Below are 27,949 nucleotides of genomic sequence, written 5' to 3'. Positions count from 1 at the left end.
CGCTTACGTTGGTATTAAAGCTGATTAAGTATGCCATCCGTGTGTCTTGTTTACAAATTAATTTGGAAAATCCTGCGAAGATGCGTTGGCATTCACGCAATAAATTTAGGCGGCTTTAAGGATTTCATTAAGATGAATGGGTTCAATGCATTTCAATATTTCTAAAATACATTTTTTTCTGAAAAGCTGTAAAGCAGATTTTTTGAAATCATCCGGCATTGATTTTTTCTTACTCATATGCCTTCATTAATGAATGAAAACCTCAAATGTTATATATTAAAGGTCCAAATGTCAGATATTCATAACCTGTAATATATATAATAACAAATTGGCCAAAAATCGAATTTTGTTCGAGTTCCTCAAAAAATTTATATACAATCTTCAAAATCAAATTGTTAAAAAACAAATATTGAGTCTGTGAACAGTGAAATTGATGCAAAAATCATAATCTTCTGCGTCTCTAATAACTTTTTGCGATGACCTTTTGAAATATAAAGGGTATATTTATTTTTGAGTTGGATTATCCGAAAATATGTGCCAAACTTCATAAAAACAATTACTACCAATGAAATAATTTTTGAGCTTACGGTATTCTATTGAAATAAGCTCGAAAACACTTGTTTAAAGTCAAGCAAATAGAAAGTTCTCATTGAAATAAGAAAGTGATTATAGAGAGTGTAACTAGAACCTCTAGAACTTCTTCAAAACAGTCAAAGAAACAGGCTTATGTATTATTTCCAGTCTATAAGGGTTTGAATAATTTTGTTCTTATTATTCGATAAAAATTTTACAATATGGAACAAGTTTTTGTATTAAATACCTTACTATACAACCCTGATTATATCTCTCTGTGGTGTCTGCTCCAAAATATTTTAAAGTAAGTAAAGTATTTTAACGTAAATTTTATTTTAATACTATTTATAGTTCTTAAAAATGTTAAGGATTCAAAGCTCAAGTTAATTAACAAACATCATCTGTTTTAGAACCACCTTAACCTATTACTTTTCTTTGCACAAAATCTATAAATACTCCCCTAAGTTTCTTTGGAATGTGTTAGTTCCAGTCTTTGCTGCTGTTATTATTGAAAACGATGTTGAAATAAGCTTTATGTTTGCTGATTTTTCATAGAACATGCCATTCTTTAACTTTTCTGTTCTAATTTCACTCCTGAGTTATAAAAACCTCTTCTCACGAATATTTGGTTTTAATATTAAGACTTATGCTTATTAGATAACATTACCGTAAATACCAGATGATCTACAGGACCTGTAATGTTCATATTTTAGTACTTTTGGTTGGGAAATGGTGGAGGAATTAAAAAATTAAATATTGTTCAAAACGTTTCGAAGTTATTTGTGCTTAATTTATAACTACTTATGCTTACAGTAAATGTTCAAGATCGATTTTTTTCAGGTGTTCAACTTTCCCGTAAAGAAGAAGTGTCTTTAAGTAGCCTAATGAATTCTGTATACTGTTAAATTGTTCTTAAAAAGATGACAGTGTTGTTAATCTGGGGCTGGCTTAGTGTAAAACAATATTATGCGTGATAAAAAGTCAGCAGGAAAGAATTCAAGACTGGCATAAGGGTTGTTCTTGGAATAGATTTGGTTTTAGCAAAAAAGTCGAAAATTAATTTTGTTAAAGCAATCTAAAAAAAATTTCAGATGCTTGTTAAATAAACTTTCTGAAACCAATAATAAGCAGAAAATAAAAGTTAAACAATTTTTAATAAGTAGGACTACAACTTAAAATCCATTTCATGCATGATGAATAAAATTTTGGTTAAAAACACAAAAAGCTAGTCTTATATAATATTTTTTATAGCAAAGTTTCTTACGACTTCAATTTAATTTAACGAAATAAATCATAAAATCAAGTGCTATGCGTGTTCATATATATATTTATGCAGGTGTGTTCATATTTTTTTTCAACAAAAATAATCAAAAGCTTAAGTGTCTTTGTTGCTGCGTTTATCAGCTACTTGAAATCATAAAAAGTTGAGAATCAATTAAAACACACAAAAGAATGCCACACGCAAGCAACAAAAATTGCCAAAAATGTAGAAATCTTGTTTTAATATCATGCGCGTAATAATACGAAAATACTAAAAAAGCAACAAAAATAACAACAAAAACAATTAAAAAGCCCACAAACCCATCAAAAATTTTCTGTTATGTGTTTTAGTTCTACGACTTTTAGTATAGTTCTATTCTATAACCACTTTCTAGCGCGGCAACCAAGTGTGGGTAACCGTGTATTTATGGCCGGGCCATGTGTCTAGAAAAACACTAACTTTTATTACTTTTAATTAACACTTGACATTAGCACAGCGGCTTCCCTACGCTCCGCAACAACACTAACAACAATAACAACGAGTGAGTGCTACCTCCGCAAACGAATTCGCTCGCCCATTCACCGTCGGCCATTAAAGCATAGAAATTATAGTGGTTAACGCATTTTAAGTAGCTAATGCGGAGCGTAACAAAAGCGTAATCATAAAACAATGTGTGATTATATAATACATTCATGTGTATGCTTTGGTATGCGTTAGTGTGTGTAAAATATATTTTTATGCATTTTTGTCTTATTCCCTTAAATTTAGTGTCTGCTTTGCTGCTTTGTATGCTTGAAATATTTTTGGTGTAATCATAAAAATTATATATATTACGGGTTCATTGCGGTGGGGATTTTTCCCAGTTTGCTTTCATGAAGTTTATCTTATTAATTAGAAAGAGACATGCACAAGCAAACATTGCTACCTTAATGTATTTGTATAAGTTTAAAAATGTCTTTCACTTCCTATGAGTCTCTAGAGTGAGAGTTCCGAGTGATAATTTTCTTAGAAAAAGGAAGGAGGATCTTACATCTAATCTTAAATTTTAGTTAACTAGATACTTGTGAAATAGTTATAGTATGATAAAAGCGCGCTTCAATAAGGAATGTATATAAATATATACAAACTCAAAATGAGATAGTATTTTCATTTTAGACTCAACTGGTCTTTAATGAAAACGTACTTATACCATCATATTAATCTTATATATGGTATCCGAAGTATGCCTCAGTCGATCCAATAAGCCTTTACAGAGTAATTTTGATATATGGCGAGTTACTTTTGTTAGTTTTCTGTGATTAATATAGATCTGGTGATGTCTGAAAATCAATGGGAGTCTTCCGGATTTATTTTTGAAAGGTCGTGATCTCCAAAGGCCCTTGATCTTAAAAAAATGCTGAATTGAGTCCTATTCATACTCATTATTAACATTCCATTCACATCAACAACACATTTTTTTGGTTTTCTGTGATTAATAGAGATCTGGTGATGTCTGAAAATCAATGGGAGACTTCCGGATTTATTTTTGAAAGGCCGTGATCTCCAAAGGCCCTTGATCTTAAAAAAATGCTGAATTGAGTCCTATTCATACTCATTATTAACATTCCATTCATTTCAAATAAATATGGATTCCTTTCCTTACTATTTCAGTGCATTTTTATCACATAGGGAAGATCTGTACTTGAAACAGTCAAGATCAGTTTCATAGTAATGAACTTCGAGCGAGTGAGATCGATGTGCTTAACAACAACACATTTACTTTGGTTAGACATTGACGGAGCTTCTATTGTGATCAGTGATATGTGTCTTAAGATTATTTAAGAAAAAAAGGTATTATCACTTTCTTCCATCCGTATTCCGTCTTTGCGAGATTTAGACAGATATTTCTTGGATCTCTCTGGAACTAGCACGTATAGATGAGAAAAATCTCTGCAGATTTATAGTCTTAATACCTAAGCAAGGGTATGATCATGACTTCTCAACGGCTCTCATTGTCCAAGTGTGTTTCCCTCTCTGGAAGAGCAATACAACCTTACCTAACTTAAACTAATCTAAGTCACAATAATCAGATCTTAGTTGTAATGTTGATTTTGAACGAACAAAAGTTAAACTACGATCATAAGATTGATCACGAAATCTCTCGACAAGAATCTACCTATATTTTTTCGAGTCTGGAGTTGGTTCTTATCGATTTTAGTAACTTGATCTGATCGTCTTAACTAAAAGATGTTCTTTGAACTTCGATGTTGATCATAATTGATCTTACAATATCTAGCTCTTCGATCTAAAGGACGGAAATCGATTTTGATAGGTACAGAGAGACGGAGTGTTTTGATATTTGATTGCATCAGTTGATTTTAAGTCGACGTCTCCCATAGCCATAGTCTCTCTCTTCATTTCAACCTCAATCTTAGTGTAATTAGAATCTGTACTCAAAATTTCCTAGAGGCCCTCACGTTCTTAATGCCGTCTGCAGTTGTAGAATGCTCGCTATGTTTGTATATTAAGCTCATTGTTTGCTCTGTTGAATGCGCCTAATGTCATTTAAATTGCCACCTAGCGTCGCGGAGTGCGGACGGCAATGTAACTTTTCTACGCAGCCATTAAGATTAACAAATAACAGAAATTACACACTGCATTTACGCTTAAATGCAAACCAAACATACATACAGACATACACACACAGTTGTAAGTGAGTGAGTGCTGCGTCTGTAGCCGCGCCAGATTATCAATGTTGCATGCTCAATGTTGCAACTGATGGCGCACGCACGACTCCAGATCGTTGCGATCTCTTCCGCACTGGCGCTTTGCCGCGACTGCGCGCGCACTCCAACAATTCGTCAATGGTTATGGGCATATGCTGTGTGGTGTGGGCTTTTTTTGGTGTCGTAGACCACACGCGTGCAACGTGCAACATGCGCAGCGTGCAACGTGCGCAAATTACACGAAATCATACGCATGCGCATGCATGCTTTCTTATATATCTAGCATAGCAGTAATAGCGTTTTACGCAACTTAGTGCCAAATATAACCATATGTGTAGCAGTTAGACCTTATTGGGCTCACCATTGTTTTGGCGATTGCGATTTCATCTTAGACGCGCTGTTTCTCTGCTTTCCTTTCATTTACTTTCAGTTTTCTCTACAACAGTTTAGTATCGCTGATTTTCCATAGAGATTTGCACATTTATTATAATTATGTTGAACTAATTATTTACAAGTGTGTGTGAATAGCTTAATGTTTGTTTAATTGAATGGCTTTGCTCAGTCGTCTACCACAAGCTGCGCTGGCACGCAGACATCGCAAACACTTTTTCAAATATATTTTTTATTAACAAGCCTTTCAATATTTATATATTTTCATTGCTTTCAAATGGCTAATTGCGCTCAAAATCGCGCGCATATTGCACTTTAGCTAAAGCATTAGTAGATTTTGCAATAAAGTTTAGTTTAAAGTAGTCAACACTTGAATGCGTTTATAGTTAAATAATATACATTTTATTTTATTTTTATATTCTCTTTTATTGCACTCATTTATGAGTAGCACGGACGCTTTTTTCACCTACACTTTTATGGCGTTTTCATTTTGTTATTGTCAATATTTATTTTTATGGACTAACTCAATTAACCACGCCACAGTTGGTTAGGATTTTCAGTATGTAAAATTAGAATAGTAGACGATCTAAGGGATGAAAATAAAATATTTAATAGAATGGAAGTGAAGAGAGTCACTTAAGTTACTGTTAATTTAGAATCAGGTTTATATTTTTTTAAACTAATCGGTGTTCCATGACCACTTCTTACAACTATCTTCGACTACTAACCCTAAAACACACAAAATTCTCTCTTCGCACCATACTCATCAGATCTTACTTTCAAGTACCGTTTCGAAGTACTAAGTACTTTCGGTGTACAAAGTCAAGATAAATAGGGTTAATGTTTTTTGAAAATATGGAACAATTTCTGGTCTAGTAAGTCCAGATTTATAGATCTATAATGACGGTAATATCACCTGGATAATAGTTTGTTGAGTATTGTGAAAGCTTGTTGAGAAAACATGATTTTTTTTTTTTGGAACTAATTCGATTGCCGTGTCTGGAAAAATATGTTTTAATACATTTACTTATTAAGCTAAGGTTATACCTTAACATTATCTGAGGTGATTCATTAGTATGGGTATGTATCATGACTAAATGAGGTTCACTCCAATCATTATATTAGTCGACAAAACTTGGAAAATATCCAATTGAACATTGAACTCGATTAATTCATATTGACTGGTATAATAGTATGATGATAAAAGAGTAAGAGGCATGAAGTCTTCACATATTCCAGGGAATTGGTTTTATATTTGAATAACTTTTTATAAGATTTTTCATAAATAAACTCTGGCAAGAGAGCAGAATTCAGAGAACAGAGAAGTGACGAATCGATGATATCCAATGAGAGAAACTGGTCTAAGTAGCCTATATTATCATTGTATTGATTCTTAAAGTTATTTGTGATTTTTTTAAATTAAATTTTTAATTAATTTTTTTTTTTAATTTGTATGTTTAGAATTTTTTTCTACCTGAGCCACTCATCAGGTGTTTTGAAATATTTTCCCTGTACTGCTTGCTTGCCTTTAAATATTTCTGAAGGATGTTGTTGCACGTCGCGTCAACGTCAACACTGTTAACATCTCTTGGAACTGAACACTGAATCGAGTGTTGCGGTTGTCGTGTAACGCTCACTTGCCATTTACTATAAGAATATAGAATATACAAACTCACATATGCTCAAAATATTCCTCGTACTGCTTTGTGTTTAGCAACTTGCTTGACTGTTGCAAGCCACAAAAGTGATAAGATATGAGTGCGCTGTCAGTTGGTGTTGCCGCCAAGACTCTGGATTGCCTTCACGCTGCTGCAATGCTGGCTAACTGGGATTGGCTTTTGTTTAGCAGTCATCAATGCAATTCCTGGGCTGGTAGTCTGCTTCATTTGCTAGCCAATGTGAAACTACGACCAGCAAAAATAACAGCAACAACTTGAATGCCGCGATATGACAGACATCGCAATTATGACGCGCAGAAATTGAACTAATTAAGATTATTAAAAGACGATTTTTGTATTTGAGATATCTAACTATAGCGGCTTTCCTGTTTTATTATTGCATGGTTGTCGCTGACGGCCAGTTTCCTTTTAACGTGCCAACAGAAAGTGTACGTTGGTGTCTAGGTGTTCAGCGATATGGGCGAAGTTTGTATATAGTTATAAATGGGAATCCAAATATATATATTGTTGAGAGGAAACCTGGGTGGAATTACATTTTGTATATTTATTCCATTAAAAAACCTTCACCTCAAATGATGGTTCTGAGGTCGAAAAAACATTCAGTATACATTATAGACCATGGCATTAGACAAATTTGCGATATCAATTTAAAATATTAGTTCGATATGAGATGTCTTTACCTTTTCAAAGACTAGCTGAGAACCAGCTGTAATATTTAAGGACTGTTTTGAAAATTGGATGGATCTTGGAGTTAGATTAGGAGTTATTGAGTGGATTCCTACTCATAATAGTAGTCTGTCCCACCTTATTCTATGCAAATTCTGCAACACCGATTGAGGTTAGAGAGCTATATGTCTTATAGCATTATTGCTAAATGGATATTCAAAACTTTCAAACCGACCTTGAGATAACCGACGACAAAGGCATTACTCGCAATATCAAATCTTTCGCTTGTATCAGATCTAGTTATTCCGAAGTATATCGCGAGAGGAAAAAGAACTTCCACTATACTACTGCTGTTTCGGTTCTGGCCACCTTCAATTAGATCCACCACTTCACTATTTTTATTTAAATTTAGTTATATTTTGTTTTCTCATTGATCATTCTTTAAGTTTATTTCTTAATTTCTTGAATCAAATTAATTGACTTTCAATTTTCGTATTGGTTACTTACACAATTAAGCACTAATTTAGTAATTAATTAAATACTTAATAAAATAAATAGATTTAATTAATGATTTCAGATATATTATAATAGGATTGGTTTCAATTAAAGCAAATTGTAAAATTTGAAATTTAGTTTAATCTCAGTGCTAGAACGTTTTCCAACTTGTCAGCAGGAAAATCAGCAGCAGGTCATAATTGGTGAATGTTGCTTGAAGTTGTAGAAACTTTTGGATGCTCATACTTACTTAATTGCACAATTAAGCACTAATTTAGTAATTAGTTAATTGCAGAATTATATAAAAATGTAATTATTTTTTTTTGTAAATTGTAAATAAGCTGGAGAATCAGAAGCTGGAGTGTGGTGAAGTCATAGGAAAATTGATATGTTAAGGGTATTTTCGGTTCAACTTCTGCAGTAATGTATCTGATATTTCAGATTTATTTTTTATAAACATAAAAGCTTTGACTTCACTGCTTCCGAGAAGCAAAGTTCTTAACTGCAATTTTTTTATTCTTATATAGTATAATGAAAGCTTTCTTTGAAATTTTTAAATATCTGACTGCATGTTAATTAAACACATCCGATTGGCTGCAAGAAAACAAATTCTACACGTGATCAAATCATGCATAAATTTATGTATTTCCTGCCCGGAAAAAAAATTGTCTAGAAACGAGCTTTTTCATACAGCTTAAATCTATTTTTAATTGATTATCATTTTTCGACATATTCGAATGTAAAACGAATACATAATTTGACACAACAGCGACTATGATAGATGAACAAAACGAAAAAACAACGACAACAGAAATAACCAATTAAAATGTAATTTAGCAAAATGCCATGAAAATGGTGCTGCTGGTGGAAGTAAATGAGTCATATACATGTATATTATATATTTAAATAAAGAATCTTATATATATTTTTTTGATATTATGCATATTTTTATATGGAGGTATTTTATCTGAAAGAATATGCATCCGTCAAATGCGAATATTCGTTACACCAACATATATCAGCGCCACAACAACACTGCCACCTCTACGCGACTTCAACGCTTGCGACGTTGACATTTTACTGTCAAAATAATTGATAAAAATAATTAGCCAATGTGTTGACACCCAAAAGTGTCCGTTGCCGCTGTCGCCGTCGCTGTGGCAAATAGCGCTAACGCCTCACCACTTCACTTCTAGCAGCGACAACAGACAACAGGCAATGCTGTTGGTTGGTGTGTTTGTTGTTGCTACATTTTCCTTCAAAATAATTAGTTGAATCGTGTTTTTGCTTTAAATATGACGCTATGCGAAAAACTCGTTTGACAGCTTCTGCGTTCGCTACTGTGCGGTTGGCTGAATTCGTCGCTACATTTACATTTACGCCTATAAATACATGTGTGTGTATGTGTTTGTGTACTATTTGCCATCACTGTCGTTGTCGCCAGACGGTTATTGCTTTAACTATTGTTTTTGTTTTTGTATTTTTTGTTGTTGTTGTTTATGCTTAATTGACAGTGACTTCGTTTCTGGTTTTCTGGTAACTTGCCACATTGAACACATTTACATTTTTGTCGTTGTTGCAAGTGATAAGAGTAACACATCGTTCGGCTGGTGTGCATGAATATGTCTCTTCCGTTGACCGCTTGACTGCTTGACTGCCTCACTTCACTTCACTTCACTTGATGTTGTTGCTGCGTGCGGCGGCTGTGTCTGAGTGAATGTCTGCTGACGATGGGATGTGTGCGTTGCCACTTGATTTTGTGGTGCAGAAAGTAACACGCTTATTAATGTCTGTCATTCCAGGCAAATTTTCTGCGTTAAACATTTGGTACTTGTCTCTCTTTGTTATGGTGTTCTGGTATGTATAATGTTGGGCACATTTCCAAGCGGATTTCAGTTTCTGGTGGATACGGTGATTTGCGTAGGTTGACTTTGACGCGCGGCGTTTGCTTTAAGCCACCGCTGATACTGGCGACATTCTTTTCGCTTAAGTGGGAATGTGTGATGAAAGAGTTTGACATCTGAAACTCTTGAAAAATAATTTTGGAATATAAAGAGTAGTATCTGCTTTCGCAATGCTTCCAAATCTTTTTCCGTTTATGAAATTTTAGTTAAAAAATGCATTTTTTTCCAGCATTAAATATATTAAAATAATGGTTAATTAGTAGTTAATTAAGCAATTATATTTGTCGTTCATACACACACAATTTATGATATTTCAAATTAATAATTTAAAATGAATTTTAGAATTTTTAATATAATTTGGTTAATTAATAGTGTAAATTTCATAAATAAATGAAGTAGTAGTTGGAGTTTTCTTTCAAGTATTAATATGTATGTAATCAGTATAGACATTAAATTTATGGTATGTTAGTTTTCTCATCATTTAAAATTCAGTAATATGTTTTCTCACTGTTAATTTTATATGCAATAAATTTGCCACATATAAAATATATGACATTTAATTTATAAAATAATTTATTTAATTGCTCAATTAAGCGCTAATTGACAATTAGTTGATTGCACAATTAAAGAAAAAAAAATTCACCTCACTTAAGTGCTCGATTACACAAATCAATTAGTTAATTGCGCAATTAACTAATAACTTTCAATGAAGCTGAAAAAAAAATTAAATAATTTTTCAATAAATCAGTTGCATAACTCAGTGTTTATTTTCAACCAGTTAATGGCATGAATAAATAAAATAAATTAAATTAGGTAATTACATAATTAAGCACAAATTGACAACTAATTAAGGTAGAACTGAATAAGTTTTTAATTAGCTAAACTAGCTATTATCAATCTTCATATAATTAATTAATAATTAATCAATGATTGAAATTTAGATAATTGCACTATTATACATTTAGTAACAGATAATTATTTAATTGCGCAATTATATAAGACTTTAAATCAATGAAATGTTCAATTAGTAATTACTTTCTAATGAGCTAGTCACATTTTGCTTGGTAAAATAGGTTTTAATTAAGGACTAAATTTCTCAAATAAAAAAAATTTTAGTGCCGATCAGTCAATTTAATTGAATTTGAGAGATCTTTTTTAACTTGAATTAAATTATAGAAGTGTTTTTTTTAATTATCGTGTTAAGTGTTTGAATACTATATTAGTTATTTTATCGCATTCTATGCAAGTTATTAATAGCTAAAAATTCCAAAAAAATATTCATGTCTAATTGTCCAAATTTTTATGTAAATTCATATGAATATTTGACTTAAATACAATACCAGTTGTTGGTGCTTAACTAAGCATTAAATTGCTTCAAACTTTTTCCACAAAAATGTACTTTTAACACGCGATTTGCGCCAATTTGTTTAATTTACACTTTCATTTTAGTACAAAGAAAAATAAAAACGTTATAATACGTTACGTGCATATGCTCAGCGCAATTGAAGCGTTACTTAACGCTACAGTTATTTCCATGAGCTCACATACGCTTTTCATACTTGCGCTTTCGGTGTAACAATGTGGAAAACATACATTTGTGGCACTATGGGTAACAGCATTTGGGGATACATATATATCATGTGTATATAATTATACAGATACATATATATATATGTTTATGCTTGCATTTAAAGAATGTGTGTCTAGGTAATCCGGCGCGAAGTACTAGAACGGAACGCATGTGTTAATCTGCTTAATGCGCTGCCATGCGCGCATGAGTAAACAAGCTGAGCTGCCAAAGACAAGCATACAACTTCGTAAATATTTAATTTCATTCTTTGAAATGAAAGTGAATTGCAGTTGTTTTTACCAAAAATAGCAAAACAACATATGCAACTAAACAACCGCATCTTCACAAACGAAAGGCTTAAGCAACGAACTTCCTTGATAAATGCGTGTTCACTTGGCATAAAGCTCACTTAAATGCTTTGTAATTTTATTGTTGCAATTAATTGCTGCTTACATACTTAATCATATTTTTCTAATGTGGCATGTTGTACTTACATTTACATTAGTTTATTTGCACATTACCGACACGAGCGTGCTGCATAGCAATGAGCGCCAACGCTTGCTGTTGCTGCTGTTGTCGTTGTTGTTGTTACTGCTATACAATTAATATTATTTATGCGTAATTAGACGCTTTGTATGCGAATATTTTGTCGTAATTAGTTAGTTAGTTGACGGCGCATGTTGTGCCAATGTGCCAATGTATGGCAACTGATGGCGCAGGCAATCAAGACAAATTACTAAATATTAGACTGACTGTCTATGCATACCGTTATAGTGTATGCCGTGCATTTAGTGGAAATGCTAGCTTAGTCTGTGGCACTAATTGTGCGCTGCTGTCATTCAGTTTTGGTGTGATTGGTGAACGGTGAATGACAGTAAGTATGGTGGTGTCTCATGAAACGTGGGCTACTAGTTGTTTGTTGTAATGAGACTGCACTGGTTTGTTTTGCGGTGCACAGTGGCTGGAGGATATCTTTTTCTTATTAGGTGATTAATATTAGAAAAATTAAAAAATTTACATATTGTTTAACTCTATTTGAGGATAACAAAAAGATAGAAATATTCCTTTCTGGAAAGCATAGCTATAGATCTAAATTTCATTTAACATTCAAAAGCTCATAAGTGCATAAAAGCTCGAGAGCATATAAAAAATTATGAAAGCTCATAGTTTCATTTCAAATGGAAAGAAATTTGCTTCAGCTTTTTTATTTCACAAATTTGACCGACGCAAGTTCACAAAAGACATAAGTGCATAAAAGCTGGTTTAAAATGGAGTAAATTTGTATTAGAAGCTTTTTGAGTTTGTAAATCGTCATATTATTTTTAATTTATGGAAAAGATATCAATAGATGTAACCTTCTTTAATTATTAAAAAGTTCATAACAGCGTGAAAGAGCGTAAAAGCTCGCCAAAGCTCATAAGTTAATTTAAAAGGAAGGGGGAGAAATTTATTTCAGAAGCCTTCTAAATTTTCAAATTTGACCGATGCATAAAAGCTCCCAAAAGCTCTAGTGTGTGTAAAAGCTCCTGAAAGCACATAAGTTCATCTAAAATTTAGAATTGTATGAAAAGCATTTTGATTTTACAAATTTAACCGATGGATGGAGAAAAATTATTGCTTTTTTTAGAGGGATTTCTTTTTTCTTTTTCTGGAATACATGTTAACCCTTAAAGCATCGGGGTATCTTATAGACCTTTTTAGTATAAGTGTCATATATTAAAGTGAAGTGAGGATCGTCCTAGTGTGGAGAGACTTGTAGATAACTTTTACCGGAATACACATTAACCCATTAAAGCACCCAGGGGACTTTATGAGCCTTTTTGTGTGAAGAGTCAAGTACTAAATTAACTCAAAAAAACGGATGAACTTGAAGTGAAGTAACTTGGAATTATCTTTCTTTGAAAATGTTCAATTTCTTTGAAGAGAGTAGAGTAGTGAAGTAAAGATGCATTATTTGAGGTTTTTGGTTTTTGTAACCGATATCAAATATAATTGATTTATATAAGATTAATGTTTTTTTAATGTTAAAGGAGTTTAGTTACTAAATAATTGATAAAGCTCCATTTGTAAAACTTGTTTCTCAATTCTTTTCCAAAATGTCCCACTGTGCCCCACCACACTACCGCATGCATATAATTGAAATCGCGCTACTCGTTATGCATACTAATGCAAATACAACTATTAATTATTGTTTATGTCTGCACAACTCGCCTGCCACAATTTTCATATTTACGACTTTATAAGTTTGTTTCTTCCAAACAAGACACTGCACCATGCGCAGTAGCGGGTTAAATGCACACGGGCGTTTGACTTATGCGCAGTGGCAACTACAAAATATATTTTATATGCATTTGTGTGTAAATATTTGCTTGTTTAGCTAAATAAATAAAGACAATTACAACTTTGGTAATTAACAAATTGTAGTGTAATAAAAAACGGTATTTGAAAAAGCGAAAAAAGGTTGTGGGTCCCAGTAGATGAAGAAGATGAAGAGTTAATTATTTGGTAGAAATTGATTTTGCTATTTAGCAGTTTCACTTGCAACAACTCTCTAAAGCTTTTGCTGCAACAAAGCAACGTTATGTGGCAAGTGCAGCTTCGTGTCGCTTCGTGCGAATGTCCGTCTGCAAACACATAACTATCACTACATTGTTGTTTTTGTTTTTTTATTTTTGTTTGCTGTGTTTTTTTTTTTGCTTCTCTGCTGCAGTTAAGCGCTGGCCTTGCTACTGTTATTGTTGTTATTGTTATTGTCATTATCTAGCAGCTAATTTCCTGCCGCAACTGCGATTTTATTGCGAATGTTGTATGAATTTTACAGCTTTGCCGCTGCCAAGCACCGTTCGAGTGTGACCGCAGCCGCCACCACGCGTTGACAGCCTGTGCAGACAGGGCTGCCTTGCCAATTGAATCACCGCTGCCACCAGCGCTGTCATTATGCTACCATCGCAGACAGATATTAACTATTCATGCAAGCTGGTTGTTGTTGTTGTTGTTTTTGTTGCAGTGCGCATTATTACCGCCGCCACTGCGACTGACCCTTCGGCTGTTTAGTTTTCGGCGAAAATGGCAAAAATTTTGCAGCTCACAGCCAACAACAGACAGTGTAGACAAGTGTATTCAAGTGGGGTCGGCATTCTCGACAGTTGTACGCTTTTGCGCGCATGTGGCAATACGAAAAACTCCTCAGCCAAGATTTATGTCTCTGACGCAGTGGAAAACACGAGTACTACGCCGCGTTCAGCACTCATCAGCCAGTCGGTCAGTTAGTGAATTTGCAGTTAGTTAATGTTAACTGGTTGCTTTACTGTGTTGTTGTTGTATTGCTACGTTGTTGTATGTTGCTTTGTGTTCTTGTGAATTGCTGTATGGTGTTGTTGTCCATTGCTTTGAAGCTGTTTAGTTTCATATTTCCTTGGCCATTGTGTGATAAGCATGTACTTAGCATTGTAATTAAGAGTTTGCTCGTAAATTTTGTTTGTGAAATGAAATATTTTCACCTAATGAATTTGACTGGGCGCACAGTTGTTGCTTGTACTTGCTTGCTGCCCAGCCAGTCGTCAGACGCGCAGTTGCACGTTTGCAGTCACATATAAACACACTTGTTTGTTGCATTAGCTTTTGTTGCCGGAGCTACATCATTTTCAGCATCAGCAGTCAAGCAGTCAAGCCGCCAATCCACAACTGAGCAGTCATTTGCAACATTAGCGAAATGTTGCTATGCATAAAATTTCACTACGAAGCTTTTGCTTTTATTACCACTGCAGTGAGGTTTTCGTTTTGAACCCAGGGCACAAATGCATAGCAGTATGGACAAGTTGTAGATGCCGATCATAGTTGTAAGATTGATTTTAATATTTATACCAGTTGCATAAAAGTTTATACCAGTTTTTATACCAGACTAATAATTTTTTTTAGCAGTTTAGTATGCTTTGTACAAATTATTAAAGCATTTTGGTATGCGTTTTATACTAGTTTATGCCTAAAAATTTATACCAGTTTTTACACCAGTTATACCAGTCTTATAAATTGTTTATACCTGTTTTGTATCATGTTTTAAAACATTTTGTTATCAGTTCTTAAACCAGTCTATACCAATTATACCAGTTTATTTATTTAATATTAATTCAACTCAATATTTGCCTGATATAATTTAATTTTGATATATCAACTCAAACCCAATGAATACTATATAGTTCTTCAATACTATATTTACTACCACTAAACACTGGCAAAATTGCAACTTCACTTGAACCCTAGTCTCTTTCTATGCGCTTCTCGCATTTTATTGTACCTCAAGCGGCACACTGCATGCTGCATGGACGCTTCAAGCATTAGTTTTCTATATTTATGATGATTTTAATGCAAATTTCGCTTTATGCCGTTGCAGTATTTGCTGCTAAGTTGCTTGCCAAGCACATTTGAGTTGTTGTTGTTGTTCATTAAAATTTTTAATACAAATTCGAAATGTGTAACGAAATGAAGCGGTTATTAAATGTGTTCAACTTTTTATGTACATAAATTGCCGTTAGCAATTCCTGCAGGCGCTACGCAGTAATTTTCATTTTAAAGGCGGCATTATTTATTAAAGAAGTTGTATTTTAATTCCATGGATTCCTAGCATTTATTTAGTAACTTAATTAAGAGAAGGTTTAGCTTAAAACCTGGGGCATACTTACTACGATTGGCTGCATATTTTGAAATGTTGGAAGTAGTAAAAAATGTTTACCGTAAATCTTCTTGACACTTAATAAGACATTTTTTAATTATAAACAATTATTTTTTCATTGTAGTTATGAAGTAATAATTTTGCAGAGAGGATTTTTTAAAGATTTTTGGTTTGAAGTTCAATTTGACCTAGAGTCACTGCTGCCGGGTTAATAGAATATATGTACATACTTATAATTTCTTGAAATCGGATATATCGGTTGCATAATCTCCGTTTCTGATTCATTTAGTTATCGACTTTAATGAGAATGAGACACCTCACAATTTGTAGTAAATCCTTTCGAAGTTCATTGTCGTTAATCAGCAACTTCCAGTTAAGATCTTGTAGTACTTGGAGAGATTTTATGTAGAATTTTCTTAAAAGTTAGAAGAAAAGTATAACAATTCTCACCTGGTTAATATATTTTTATTGTTGTAGCGTTTTTTTATTTTTTATAATCTTCATATTATGTTAAAGTGTTTTACAGGAGAAAATTTTATCAAAAAGGTCGAAGGTCATTCAATTTAAAGAGTTTTTAAAGTTAATTAGATTTTCGCCTATTGGTAGGCAACATTGTCTGCCAAATCACATATTCTATAAGTTTTGATTTACTTCCTAATTATTTAATTAGATAACTCATCAGGGATAATTACGTTAAGAATAGAGACATTTTAAATTGTTATTTCAGAATTAGAAGTAAATGATAACAATTCTCAACTAATTAATATACTTTTGTAGGTACAAATTTATCCTTACTAGTTCCTGTGATGAATAAATAGATCCATTGAGGGAAATCACTTCTCTAAGAGTGGAGATAGAGACTTCAATTAAATTTTTACTAAAATTATATTATTATAACGAACACCTTTAAATTGTCTCTGAGACTAAGCAATATAATTATATATTTTCTATTTTTAAACTCAACTCATAATAGCTTCATTTAAGACACACACGTCAAATGACCAAAGCAGTCAGTAGAATGCCATCTAGTGTGAACACAGTGTGAGCATGCGCAACGCAAATATTGCCTTAAAACAACGAAGGCAAACTACTAAATTTCATATGCTCAAGTAAATGTATGTATGTATGTATGTATGTAAGCACCTACGAGAGTATATAAATAGTTTTCAACGCACTCAACTTCGTACGCTTGTAAAATGCCAAACTCGAGAAGGAGGAGGTTTACTGGCCACGGAAATGCACGCTCCTATTTGTCTTAGCTTCCTTTGCTTGGTTGCATGGAAAGTCTTTGCCAAACAACAAGCTGCAATCACTTTACTTTCGTTGTTGTAATTGTTGTTGTTGTTGTCATTCTGAGCGCAGTTACCTTCAATCATCCGTACCGTGTTGCCACAGTAAAGATGCGAGATTACTGTTGGCTTTTCTTTAATGATTAGAACACGTTGTGCGTGCGTATGTACTTAAGTTTGACTGAGGAACGAAACGCAGAAGATGCATTATTTGAGTTGTTTTTGCTTTTGTTTGCCGTTTTTTTTTGTAATTTACTAGTAAATATTGCCATTAACGACGCAGTGCAACGCATACAAGGTATATGGTGCTTGTAGTTGGAGAGTTTAGGGTGTCTGAAGAGTAGTGTAGTTTCGAACAATTCTTAACTAACCTCAAAGTAAGATTGAGGAGATACAGGGTTGCACATGAAAATTAAAATTTGACAAATCTAAGTTCTGCCTATTGATGAAAGCTTATAAGGTTTACTCAAGACCACTTACAAATACGAACCTCAGAACACCGCTAAGTTCCGAATGGTGTTATTTCAAAATCAAATTCAACTATTCTAAAATGCTTCTTTTTACTATTATTCTATAACTAACACTCTATTAACCGGCAATCAAGAAAAGATAACAACTACTACACGCTCTTTGATTACTTGTTAGTAACTTTATTGTTGTTGCTGTGGTTCTGAAGAACTCTGCTTCACTTCTTGGATCTCACTCTTCCATGCAACTGAAGCTTTGCATGTCTAGCGCATCAATTGCCGCTTCTATTTCATTTCTATTGCCATCACATGCCGTTATTTGTGTGCGTGGCAAAGCAGCTGCAACATTTTTTGCGACCGACAAAAAGACGAAATTATGCAATTATTGATGTTATGACAACATTCCAACTGACATTTCCGCACACTTTCATGTCTAACGGTCGCACTGCAAATTCAAAGTCATTGCCAAATAGCTGGATAAGGACTTTAATAGAAGTAAACTATTATGTGCGAGTACGAGCCGACTGTATGACGTAACTTTTTAAAGCCGACTAATTTGACTTTTTATATGCTGTTGCTGTCAGACGTAAAAAATAAAATACACATTTCGGAACTCACAAAAAATTGCAGATAAACAAATAGTAAAGAAGCCGGCGATAATTTTATGTACCAAGTGTGTTATGAATAATTTATGAAACGACAGTGTTTGGTAAAGATGTTTTGGAGTCTTAACACTTCATTCACGTTTAATCACTAACTCGAGTTTATTACACAATTTATTGCTCTGCTTTATCAACACTGTTTCTAATCTTGGATTAGATTTTATGAAAATAATTTTAATTCGTCTTAAACAAATTTTTGGGTTTTTCTAGTTATTCCAAAACAAAAAACAAAGCCACCTTTGATCTACTGTGACATATTTCTATATACGTCAATATTTTAATATAAGTCTCAGTTAGAGAACTAAATAGTTTCTTATAAATACAAAATTTTAAATTTCAGTTTGTTGCTTCTCGTTTATAGAAGGTTGAACTATACTTTGATCAGAATACTTTTACCAAAAAAACTTAATAAATATTCTGTTTCATTGCAAAATACACACTTTATGAAATAAATAAGATTTCCGCCTAAAGGTAGGCAACATTTCGTTTCAAACCACCGATTGAACAGTCCCGTTTAGGAGCAGCACTATAAGTAACATATTCTTTAACTTTTGATTAATTTTATGTTTTGTAATTCCATAACTCTTTAGAGGGGATAACTTTATGAACAGAGTTTTTTTTTAATAGTTTAGGGTAATATTTATTTAATATTAATTTTAGAAGCTAGCTACAAAGTTATAACTACCGAACCAGAACTTTAGTGATTCTTGAGGCTATAGCTAAGAAAACAATAGACTTAGCTGCCCCCTTTGAAATATAATTATTATAGCAAGGCTAAGCCTTTTTCTAAGACGCATTTTTTCATGAAATAAACTATTCAGCAACAGCTCCATCTATTGGATTAAATTTTTTTTTACTGATGATCATTAAAAGGGTATTTTATGGGTGGTTTGAGCTCTCTACTTTACTCCAACTTTCATAGTGTATGGTAGAAGGTTTATGGCAGTGTCTACTGTTCCTTCGCTCGAGTGTTCCATAAGTTCAAGATTATGTCAGATCCAACATACATAAAATTTATTATTAAATTTATTCTAAATTATTTCTTATTTTATAAAAACTGTGTATCAAATCGGCAGAATTTTTAATTATGCTGTACTCAAACGGAGTGGAAATAATAATTTCTTCATGTGAATGTGTTCTACAAGAAGTAGTACCAACAAAGCGGCGCATGGGTCTCCTAGTACAAGCAAACCCCCAAACATATTAAGTGAAACACTCACGCGTGTCGTGCCTAGGCAATTAAGTGTGATTATGTGCTTCAACTTTTTAAAAATAAATATATGCAATTCATAAAGGTTGAAACTTGAAGTGCCTGCAGAGATCACTTTGAGGCTGGATTATGCAGCGTCAATGCTGAATTTAAGCTTACTAATGCTTAGAAAAACGATTATTTCACTCAATAAAAATAATAGTGAAATGTTGTTTTTTATAGAAATTCTTTGTCTAAATTTTGTTTTCCACAACACCTTTTTCCCAGCGCCACTTTCTCTGATATTATCAGTTGCGTCGAGTGTGTTTGGTGGTTGATTGTCTGCTATAAACCAAATGTAATTTTCCCGCGCTGCTTTTACAGCCAACTGATTAAATCGAACAATCAACTAGCATACATACGCACTAACAATGTTTTATAATTAGAAACAGTTGTTCTTAGAAGCTGAAAAAAAATTAATTTGTTCTTATTTTACTGCTTGGCTGGCTGTTTGAGTGACTGCCTTGCAGTTGCAAAGCGCGCCTGTAGTGTGGAAAAACTCATTTATCAATTATAGAAATCAACAGTCGGACAGTTGGACAGCGGCAAAAGTGACAGGCGCATAGTGGCATTGCATTTTGTATTTTAATACTTTTAATTTGTTTTTAATTTGTACACAAACACATACACACACACGCATACGCTGTGTTGCACACGGAGAATGCATGCCACAGCCATGACCGTGACTTTTCAAAATTGTTGTAATTTGAAAATGCGCTTCTCCAGCTTTTGTCGGCAACTTGTAGATCAACGCCTGTGTTTTTTTAGAATTTTCTTTTGACTGCTGAATATACATACAGAGTTATGCACACTCATACTTTCATAATACAAGCACTCCTACACACGCATGTAAAATAATATACGTGCATATATCTGTATGTTTGCTTGTGTGTTTCTAGCTGCCTAAGCACCTTGAGAGCAATAATCATCATCATTATTTTTATTGTTTTTGTTGTTGTTGTTGCACATTACATATTTCCGTTTTGAGATCTTTATCAGCACTAGCGCCAATGCCAACGCCAACGCCATCACCGATACCAACAACAAAAAAAACAACAAAATCATCACAATCAACATAACAACAACAACAAGTCTTAGGCTGCATTATAGTTGTAGACATGAATACAACATTATTTTATAAGATCTCCGTGGAATTTTGTTCTAAGGCATAACAAAGTGCTTACAAGCGTTTTCTAAACTATAATAGTATGTGTTTGTGTTTATATATGTATGTATGCACTTTCGAGGGAAAACTAAATTGATATGTTTCTAGTAGCGGCTGAATGTCGAGCTAACATTGTTGTTGTTGTTTTATTTTTTTGCATGCTATATGTTTCTTCTTAGCCTTTGGAGTGTTGAAAACATGTCGAAATCTCTGAAAAGAGCTCTAAAGTGTCCAATACTCCGAGTGTTTGCAGCTATAAAACTTTGCTAAAAACTAGAAAATTACATTAAGGTTTTATTAAATCACTAAAAAAAATTGATTCCACAAAATTTTATTGAAAATATTATATATTTATAAATTTTATTACAATAAAATCTCTCTATTTAATTTATATATTTTTATTAAATTTTCTACTAAGCAACCATCTCCTAAACCGGACATACCAAATTGTATTATTTTAATCATCATCTTAATATCATCTTCTCTTTAGCAAACCACCGACATTTCTACCAACTTTCGTGCTTCTAAATCTCATTCTTTGAACCACACTTCGCTTTGAACTCGCTGTATTGCTTTAACTGTGCGTAACACTTTTACGTTCGTTCAGTTTAGTTCTTTCAGCATTATTATTTTGACGGTTGTTCCCTCTGGTTTACCTTCCTTTTATTGTTTCTTCATGTCTTACACAAATTTGGTAGCATTCAGGTAGATTTCTTTGAATTCACCTAATTCGTCCTCAAGCGAGTTGTTCGGCTTGGTATTCTGGTGTTGGCTACGAATTGTTCTGCAAGAATACTAGCAACGTATACTGGAATCGTATAAAATCAGTATATCTTTTCGTGAATTTGTACTGATTATTGTTGTATTTATTACTGTTGTACATATTTTGCTGTTGAAATAAATTCGCTCTTTTAGAGGGAATGGTTATATTCCATGTGGTAAGGACGATGATTGATATCCCTTGAAAATCGGGTAAGAATGGAACAAAAAAACAATACAACTTTACAAAGAATTCGAAATGAGGAAGAGTTGAAAAATACTTTTTCTAAAGTTTCTTTTAGTGGTAAATTATTATAGCTGGGACTGGATAATCACATATCATATCATATAGATTTGAACAACAGTTCAGTTGAAAAGCTTTCCTGTTGCAGTTTGAACTATATAACTGGAACGGAATCATCTAAGCATTTCCTTCTTCATTGTCCAGTTTTGCCAGACTGTGGTTGAAACACCTCGGCAGGCCCTTTCTCGGCGATCCTTGCGAATTGGATAGAATCGACTTTAGCCGTCTTAAGAAATTTGTAACAGATTCCAAGTGTTTTGCTGAATCTTAAAGGTCTTTGATCCACAGGGAGTTTTATTGGTATCACAATGGAGAGCGCCAGGCTGTCTAAGTGAGATCTTCTGTTTTTGCACACACCTGCCTACAAACCTAACCTAACCTAACCTTCGGAAGGCATTGATCTGAAATTATTTTGAAAATGTTACATACAATTCCACGTGATTCTCATCCTGTCTTTCTGTCTACATATATGTATATGTACATATATATCTTGTCAAATGCCTTTATAAGAGACTTTTAGTTTCATTATTAGTTATTCTCTATGTATATTAACATCTTTTAGTGACTCAGTAATATCACTCGATATGAGTCTGACACAAAAATATCTAAATAGTAGTCTATTATTGCTGCTCTTATATGGTGAACAATTTAGTGTTATTAGACAATCATTTAAATAATACAAAAACAAAACAAAAGTCTCAAAATTCATTCTCAAACAAGAATACTCACTATAAATGACTTTGCCATCTTTAAATACATACATATTTGAATATGCACATTTGATTGTTGAAATTGTATATCTTAAATGTCATTCAGTCTTTTCGATTATGATCACTATTATGATTGTGATTCTCATTCGTTGCCATCTTTGGTGTATGTAAATATTGTGTTGATTTCGAAAAGAATTGTGTTCTTTGATTGATAATTGACAGTGTGCGCGGGCAACAAGATTTTATTTATGACTCTGATGAAAAGCTATAGAACTGATAGGCAAGAACTGAGAAAGAAACATGTTTGCAAACAAATGTTATTCGTTTTGTGTATAAATAGTTAATATGATGAGTTAATATTGAGGAATTTGGAGTTGACATATTTATAATATATTTTAGCCGTTATAATAATATTTTGATTTCGAAAAAATATTTCATTTGATACCAATATTGATATATATATTTGATTTTTTTTTTTTTTAATTTCGAACAGTTGGCAACACGTTCTAAATTCTTCTTGTTTTGATAATAATCTTTTTATACTCTCGCAACAAATGTTGCTAAAGAGAGTATTATAGTTTTGTTCACATAACGGTTGTTTGTAACACCCAAAACTAACCGAGTTAGATATAGGGTTATATATACCAAAGTGATCAGGGTGAAGAGTGGAGTTCAAATCCGAATGTCTGTCTGTCCGTCCGTCCGTCCGCCTGTGCAAGCTGTAACTTGAGTAAAAATTAAGATATCTTGATGAAACTTGGCACACTTATTTCTTGGCACCATAAGAAGGTTGCTGTCGAAAATGGGCAAAATCGGACCACTGCCACGCCCACAAAATGACGAAAACCGAAAACACATAAAGTGCAATAACTAAGCCATAAATAAAGCTATTGAAATAAAATTTGGTATAAAGAATCGCACTATGAAGGGGCATATTTGGGTGTAATTTTTTTTGGAAGTGGGCGTGGCCCCGCCCCCTACTAAGTTTTATGTACATATCTCGCAAACTAATAGAGCTATATAAACCAAACTCTCTGCAGTCGTTTTTTTTAACCACTTCCTAATACAGTCCAAAAATGAAAGAAATCGGATTATAACCACGCCCACCTCCCATACAAAGGTTAGGTTGAAAATTACTAAAAGTGGGTTAACTCTCTAAGGAAAAACGTCAGAAACACTAAATTTCACATAAGAAATGGCAATTGAAAGCTGCAATCAGATATTTTTACTAAATGGAAAATGGGCGTGGCGTCGCCCACTTATGGGTCAAAAACCATACCTCAGGAACTACTCGACCGATTTCAATGAAACTTGGTTTGTAATAGTTTCCTTACATCCCAATGATATGTTGTGAAAATAGGCCAAATCGCTTCACAACCACGCCTACTTTCTATATACCAGAACTTTGAAGAAGATCTGAATCGTTTACACTACAATATATATAATAAGCACTAGTGAAGATATCGGTGCAAAACTTTGCACAAATACTGTATTTATAGTGTGGCAGCCCCATTCTAAAAATCGCCGAAATCGGACCATAGGTTTTTAAGGCCCCATATTTCGAACACGAAGACCTCGGTGCTTCTAACCTAATATTATGGTTTCCAACTTTCAATGGACTTTATACAATATATATGACGAATATGTGGGTCAAATTGTGTATTATATAATATAAATAAAGTTAAATAAATAAATTGCGAGAGTATAAAATGCTCGGTTACACCCGAACTTAGCCCTTCCTTACTTGTTATGCTTCATTTTATAAATTTTCTACTTCAAATATATTTTCAGATAATTTTACATTATTTTCATAAATATAGCGCTATTTTTCATTTATAATACTACTATAATTTGATCGAAACAGGTGGCAACCGTTTTCAAAAAGTTTTCAACTGGAAACTTCTTAGATCTGTTTAATTTTGATTAATTCCTTGTCTTGTAAATATTTGTGATTTGTAGTTTTCAAACAGGTGGCAACTCATTTTTAAAAAAAAATCACCCGAAAGCTTTCTTAGATCTCTTTAATTTTCTATAATTGCTTTGCTACCAAATTTGTGCGAATTTAAGTTTTCAAACAGGTGGCAACATTGTTAATTTGAAAACTTTACTTTTTCAGCTTTTCTCATATAAAGAGTTATACATCTATTGATTTCAAAATTATTTTTTACCTTATAAAATTTTCCAATTTAACCACTGAAACTCCATTCTAAAATTATATTAATCAAATTTCTCTCTTAATTTCAGATTAAATTCTCTACAATGTCATAAACGAGCATGTTCTATTGATATATCAGCATAATGAAGACATAGGACAAGTATAAGTAAGCAGTGGAGAATGTACTAGTCGCCACTAGTAGCTTTAATCACATACTAAGAAACCACCTTGAGCTGCTCTTCGGAGAGTAGCGCAGGCGGCACCAAGAACTCCACACAAAATGGTGAAATATAAAGTAAATATGAAAATGCGCAATTCTCAACGAGCTGTACAACAGTTTGATATGACAAATTTGAAGACAATCACACAAGCGCACATATCCGAACAGTATGTTAAACGCAGAATCACCAATGGAGTTGAAGCTTGCAACAACAACTTGAATACACACAAAAGCACCCGCACTCAAAAACAGCTCTCATTTTACGCTTACAGCTTACTTTTGACGATTTGTCTGCTCGCCTCCTCGTGCGTGTCAGCCGAACATGTCCGAGAACTCGAGGTATCCGAAGGAGTGCCCATCGGACATCAGATTGGTTTTATCGGTGAGTTCTCGCATGGCGTCGATAGCGGGCCGCCCTATCTGATCGTGCCGGTACCGGGTAGTGGCGTGGATACCGATTTGGCTATCGATCATACAACCGGTGAGATACGGACTAAAGTGTATTTGGATCGGGAGACGCGTGCATCGTATAGTTTGGTGGCGATACCGTTAAGTGGTGAAAATGTGCGCGTTGTAGTGCGTGTCTTGGATGAGAACGATAATGCGCCGACATTTCCGCAACCGGTAATGAATATCGAATTTCCCGAGAATACGCCGCGTGATGTGAAGAGAACGTTGAATCCAGCACGTGATCTGGACTTGGGTCAATACAATACACAGCGTTACAATATCGTGTCGGGTAATGTGAATAATGCGTTTCGTTTGTCGTCGCATCGCGAACGTGATGATGTGTTGTATTTGGACTTGCAAATTAACGGTTTTCTCGATCGCGAAACGACTCCAGCCTATAGCCTGGTGATTGAAGCTTTGGATGGCGGCAGTCCGCCTTTGCGTGGTCAGATGACTGTGAATATAACGATACAAGATGTCAACGACAATCAGCCAATTTTCAATCAGAGTCGTTACTTTGCCACTGTGCCCGAAAATGCAACGGTTGGCACGAGCGTACTGCAGGTTTATGCCACAGACACGGATGCCGATGAAAATGGGCTAGTCGAGTACTCGATAAACAGACGGCAGAGTGACAAAGACAAAATGTTCCGCATAGATCCGGAGACTGGTTTGATTTCGGTCAATAAACCGTTGGATTTCGAGACCAAGGAGCTGCACGAACTTGTAGTGGTGGCGAAAGATCATGGCGAACAGCCATTGGAGACCACTGCCTTTGTGTCCATACGCGTAACTGATGTCAATGACAATCTACCAACTATCAACGTAATATTTCTGAGTGATGACGCCACACCCAAGATCTCCGAGTCGGCGAAGCCCGGTGAGATCGTTGCGCGCATCTCTGTTAACGATCCCGACTCGAAGGCTGAATACTCCAACGTAAATGTTACACTGAACGGTGGCGATGGACACTTTGGTCTGAATACACGTGATAACATTATATATCTGGTGATTGTCTCACAGCCGCTAGATCGTGAGTCACAGTCGAACTACACACTCAGCGTTGTGGCCACGGATAATGGCACGCCACCACTGCATGCCTCAAAAACCATTTATCTACGCGTCACGGACATCAATGACAATGCGCCCGAGTTCGAGCATGAAACGTATCACGCCAATGTGATGGAAGTCGCCGATCCGGGCACATCCGTCCTGCAGGTGTCCGCCTACGATCGCGATGAAGGAAATAACTCCGCGGTGATTTACGCGCTCGCCGATACGCCGGAAACGCATGCCGAATGGTTTCAAATCGATTCGCATACCGGCTTGATAACGACGCGCGCGCATATCGATTGCGAAACCGAACCGGTGCCACAGTTAACGGTCATCGCCAAGGACAATGGACATCCACCACTCTCATCGACTGCGACAGTGCTCGTGACCATACACGATGTCAACGATAATGAACCGATTTTCGATCAAAGCTTCTATAATGTTTCGGTAGCAGAGAACGAGCCGGTCGGACGCTGTATACTCAAGGTAAGTGTCATAAAGCTTGGTTTGTGGTCAATAGTTATATAGGAGCTTAGTTCTGCTGGCAAAACTCTAATGACGAGTTGGTTTTAAAGGCATAGGCAAACCAATAGGCAGTCTGCCGTCGTATGTGGCTCGACAGCTTTGGAAAAAAATGAGACGTCTGTAGCCAATTGCGCGTCTGGGGGCGCTATTAGAAATGTCATAATTGTTAGTACCATAAATGCGCATTTTAAAATGTTTGTTGAGCAAATTTGTCGATCGGCATGGTCGCTTGTTTGTGCGGTCGCTTGCACTTTTACCATTATTTCCACTCAATTAGCTTTGGACGTAATAAAACTCGGACTTAACACTTAAAACCTCTTAAGCCGTTAAATAGTTAAGCGTTAAGCGACAAAATGCTCACAACAGCGTATGAAAAAAAAGCTGAAGGCAAGAAAAAAATGTAGAAGTGAGTAAACTTCAACCGAAGCAGCAAAAAATAAAAATAAAAATGTGTAAATAGAAATAAAAATGAAGTCCGCGCACTCATTTGTCCATCAATCTACGAAAAGCCATATAAAAAGTTGATGTGAGAACTTAGTTCACGCTATCTCAACGGATATCTAACACTAATCCTATGTTCCCAAGCAACAACAACACAAGCGATTGTGACAAGCAAATGACATTTGTCAGTTATAACTCAGTTTCAAAACACTCACAACTATGAGGTATGTGTGCGTAAGTACTTACAGCAGAATGCACTCAGTGGATATCAAGCAGATAAAATTGTAATTCGAAAATTTTGAAGTGCTCGAACACTTTGTTTGGGTATTGTGCCGCGTGTTTTCCTCATCCGTGGGTGTTATTTGCCTTTCAATACCAAATTGCTATTGTGTTTTAATCCATTCATCATCAAATGATTATGTGCGCATTTTCCTATTGTAGTAAGAGGAGCAGTACCGTAAAGTGTAGATACATAGCACTTAACATAACACTAACTATGCGTCGCTTTTTGTTGTTGGTTGTTCGTTGTGTGAACTCTGTTTGACCTGCAAGAGATTCGTGCAAATTAGTGGGGGTTATGGTTAAAGA

General features: G+C 34.4%; 1 protein-coding gene across 1 annotated transcript in view; it reads left to right on the top strand.

Annotated features, from left to right (window-relative positions):
- Positions 1-27,949, top strand: part of LOC105214813 (protein dachsous) — a 226,728-nt gene that overhangs the window by 4,708 nt on the left and 194,071 nt on the right. The window contains exon 2 of the mRNA XM_011188472.3: positions 24,762-26,881. Coding sequence (XP_011186774.2) covers positions 24,953-26,881 — 1,929 coding nt within the window. The 5' untranslated portion in view covers positions 24,762-24,952. The remainder of the gene's footprint in view (positions 1-24,761; positions 26,882-27,949) is intronic.

Source organism: Zeugodacus cucurbitae, chromosome 3 (genome assembly GCF_028554725.1).
Source record: "Zeugodacus cucurbitae isolate PBARC_wt_2022May chromosome 3, idZeuCucr1.2, whole genome shotgun sequence".
NCBI lineage: Eukaryota > Metazoa > Arthropoda > Insecta > Diptera > Tephritidae > Zeugodacus > Zeugodacus cucurbitae.
The sequence above is the reverse complement of the archived record's forward strand: the minus strand, read 5'-3'. Positions and strand labels throughout refer to the sequence as shown.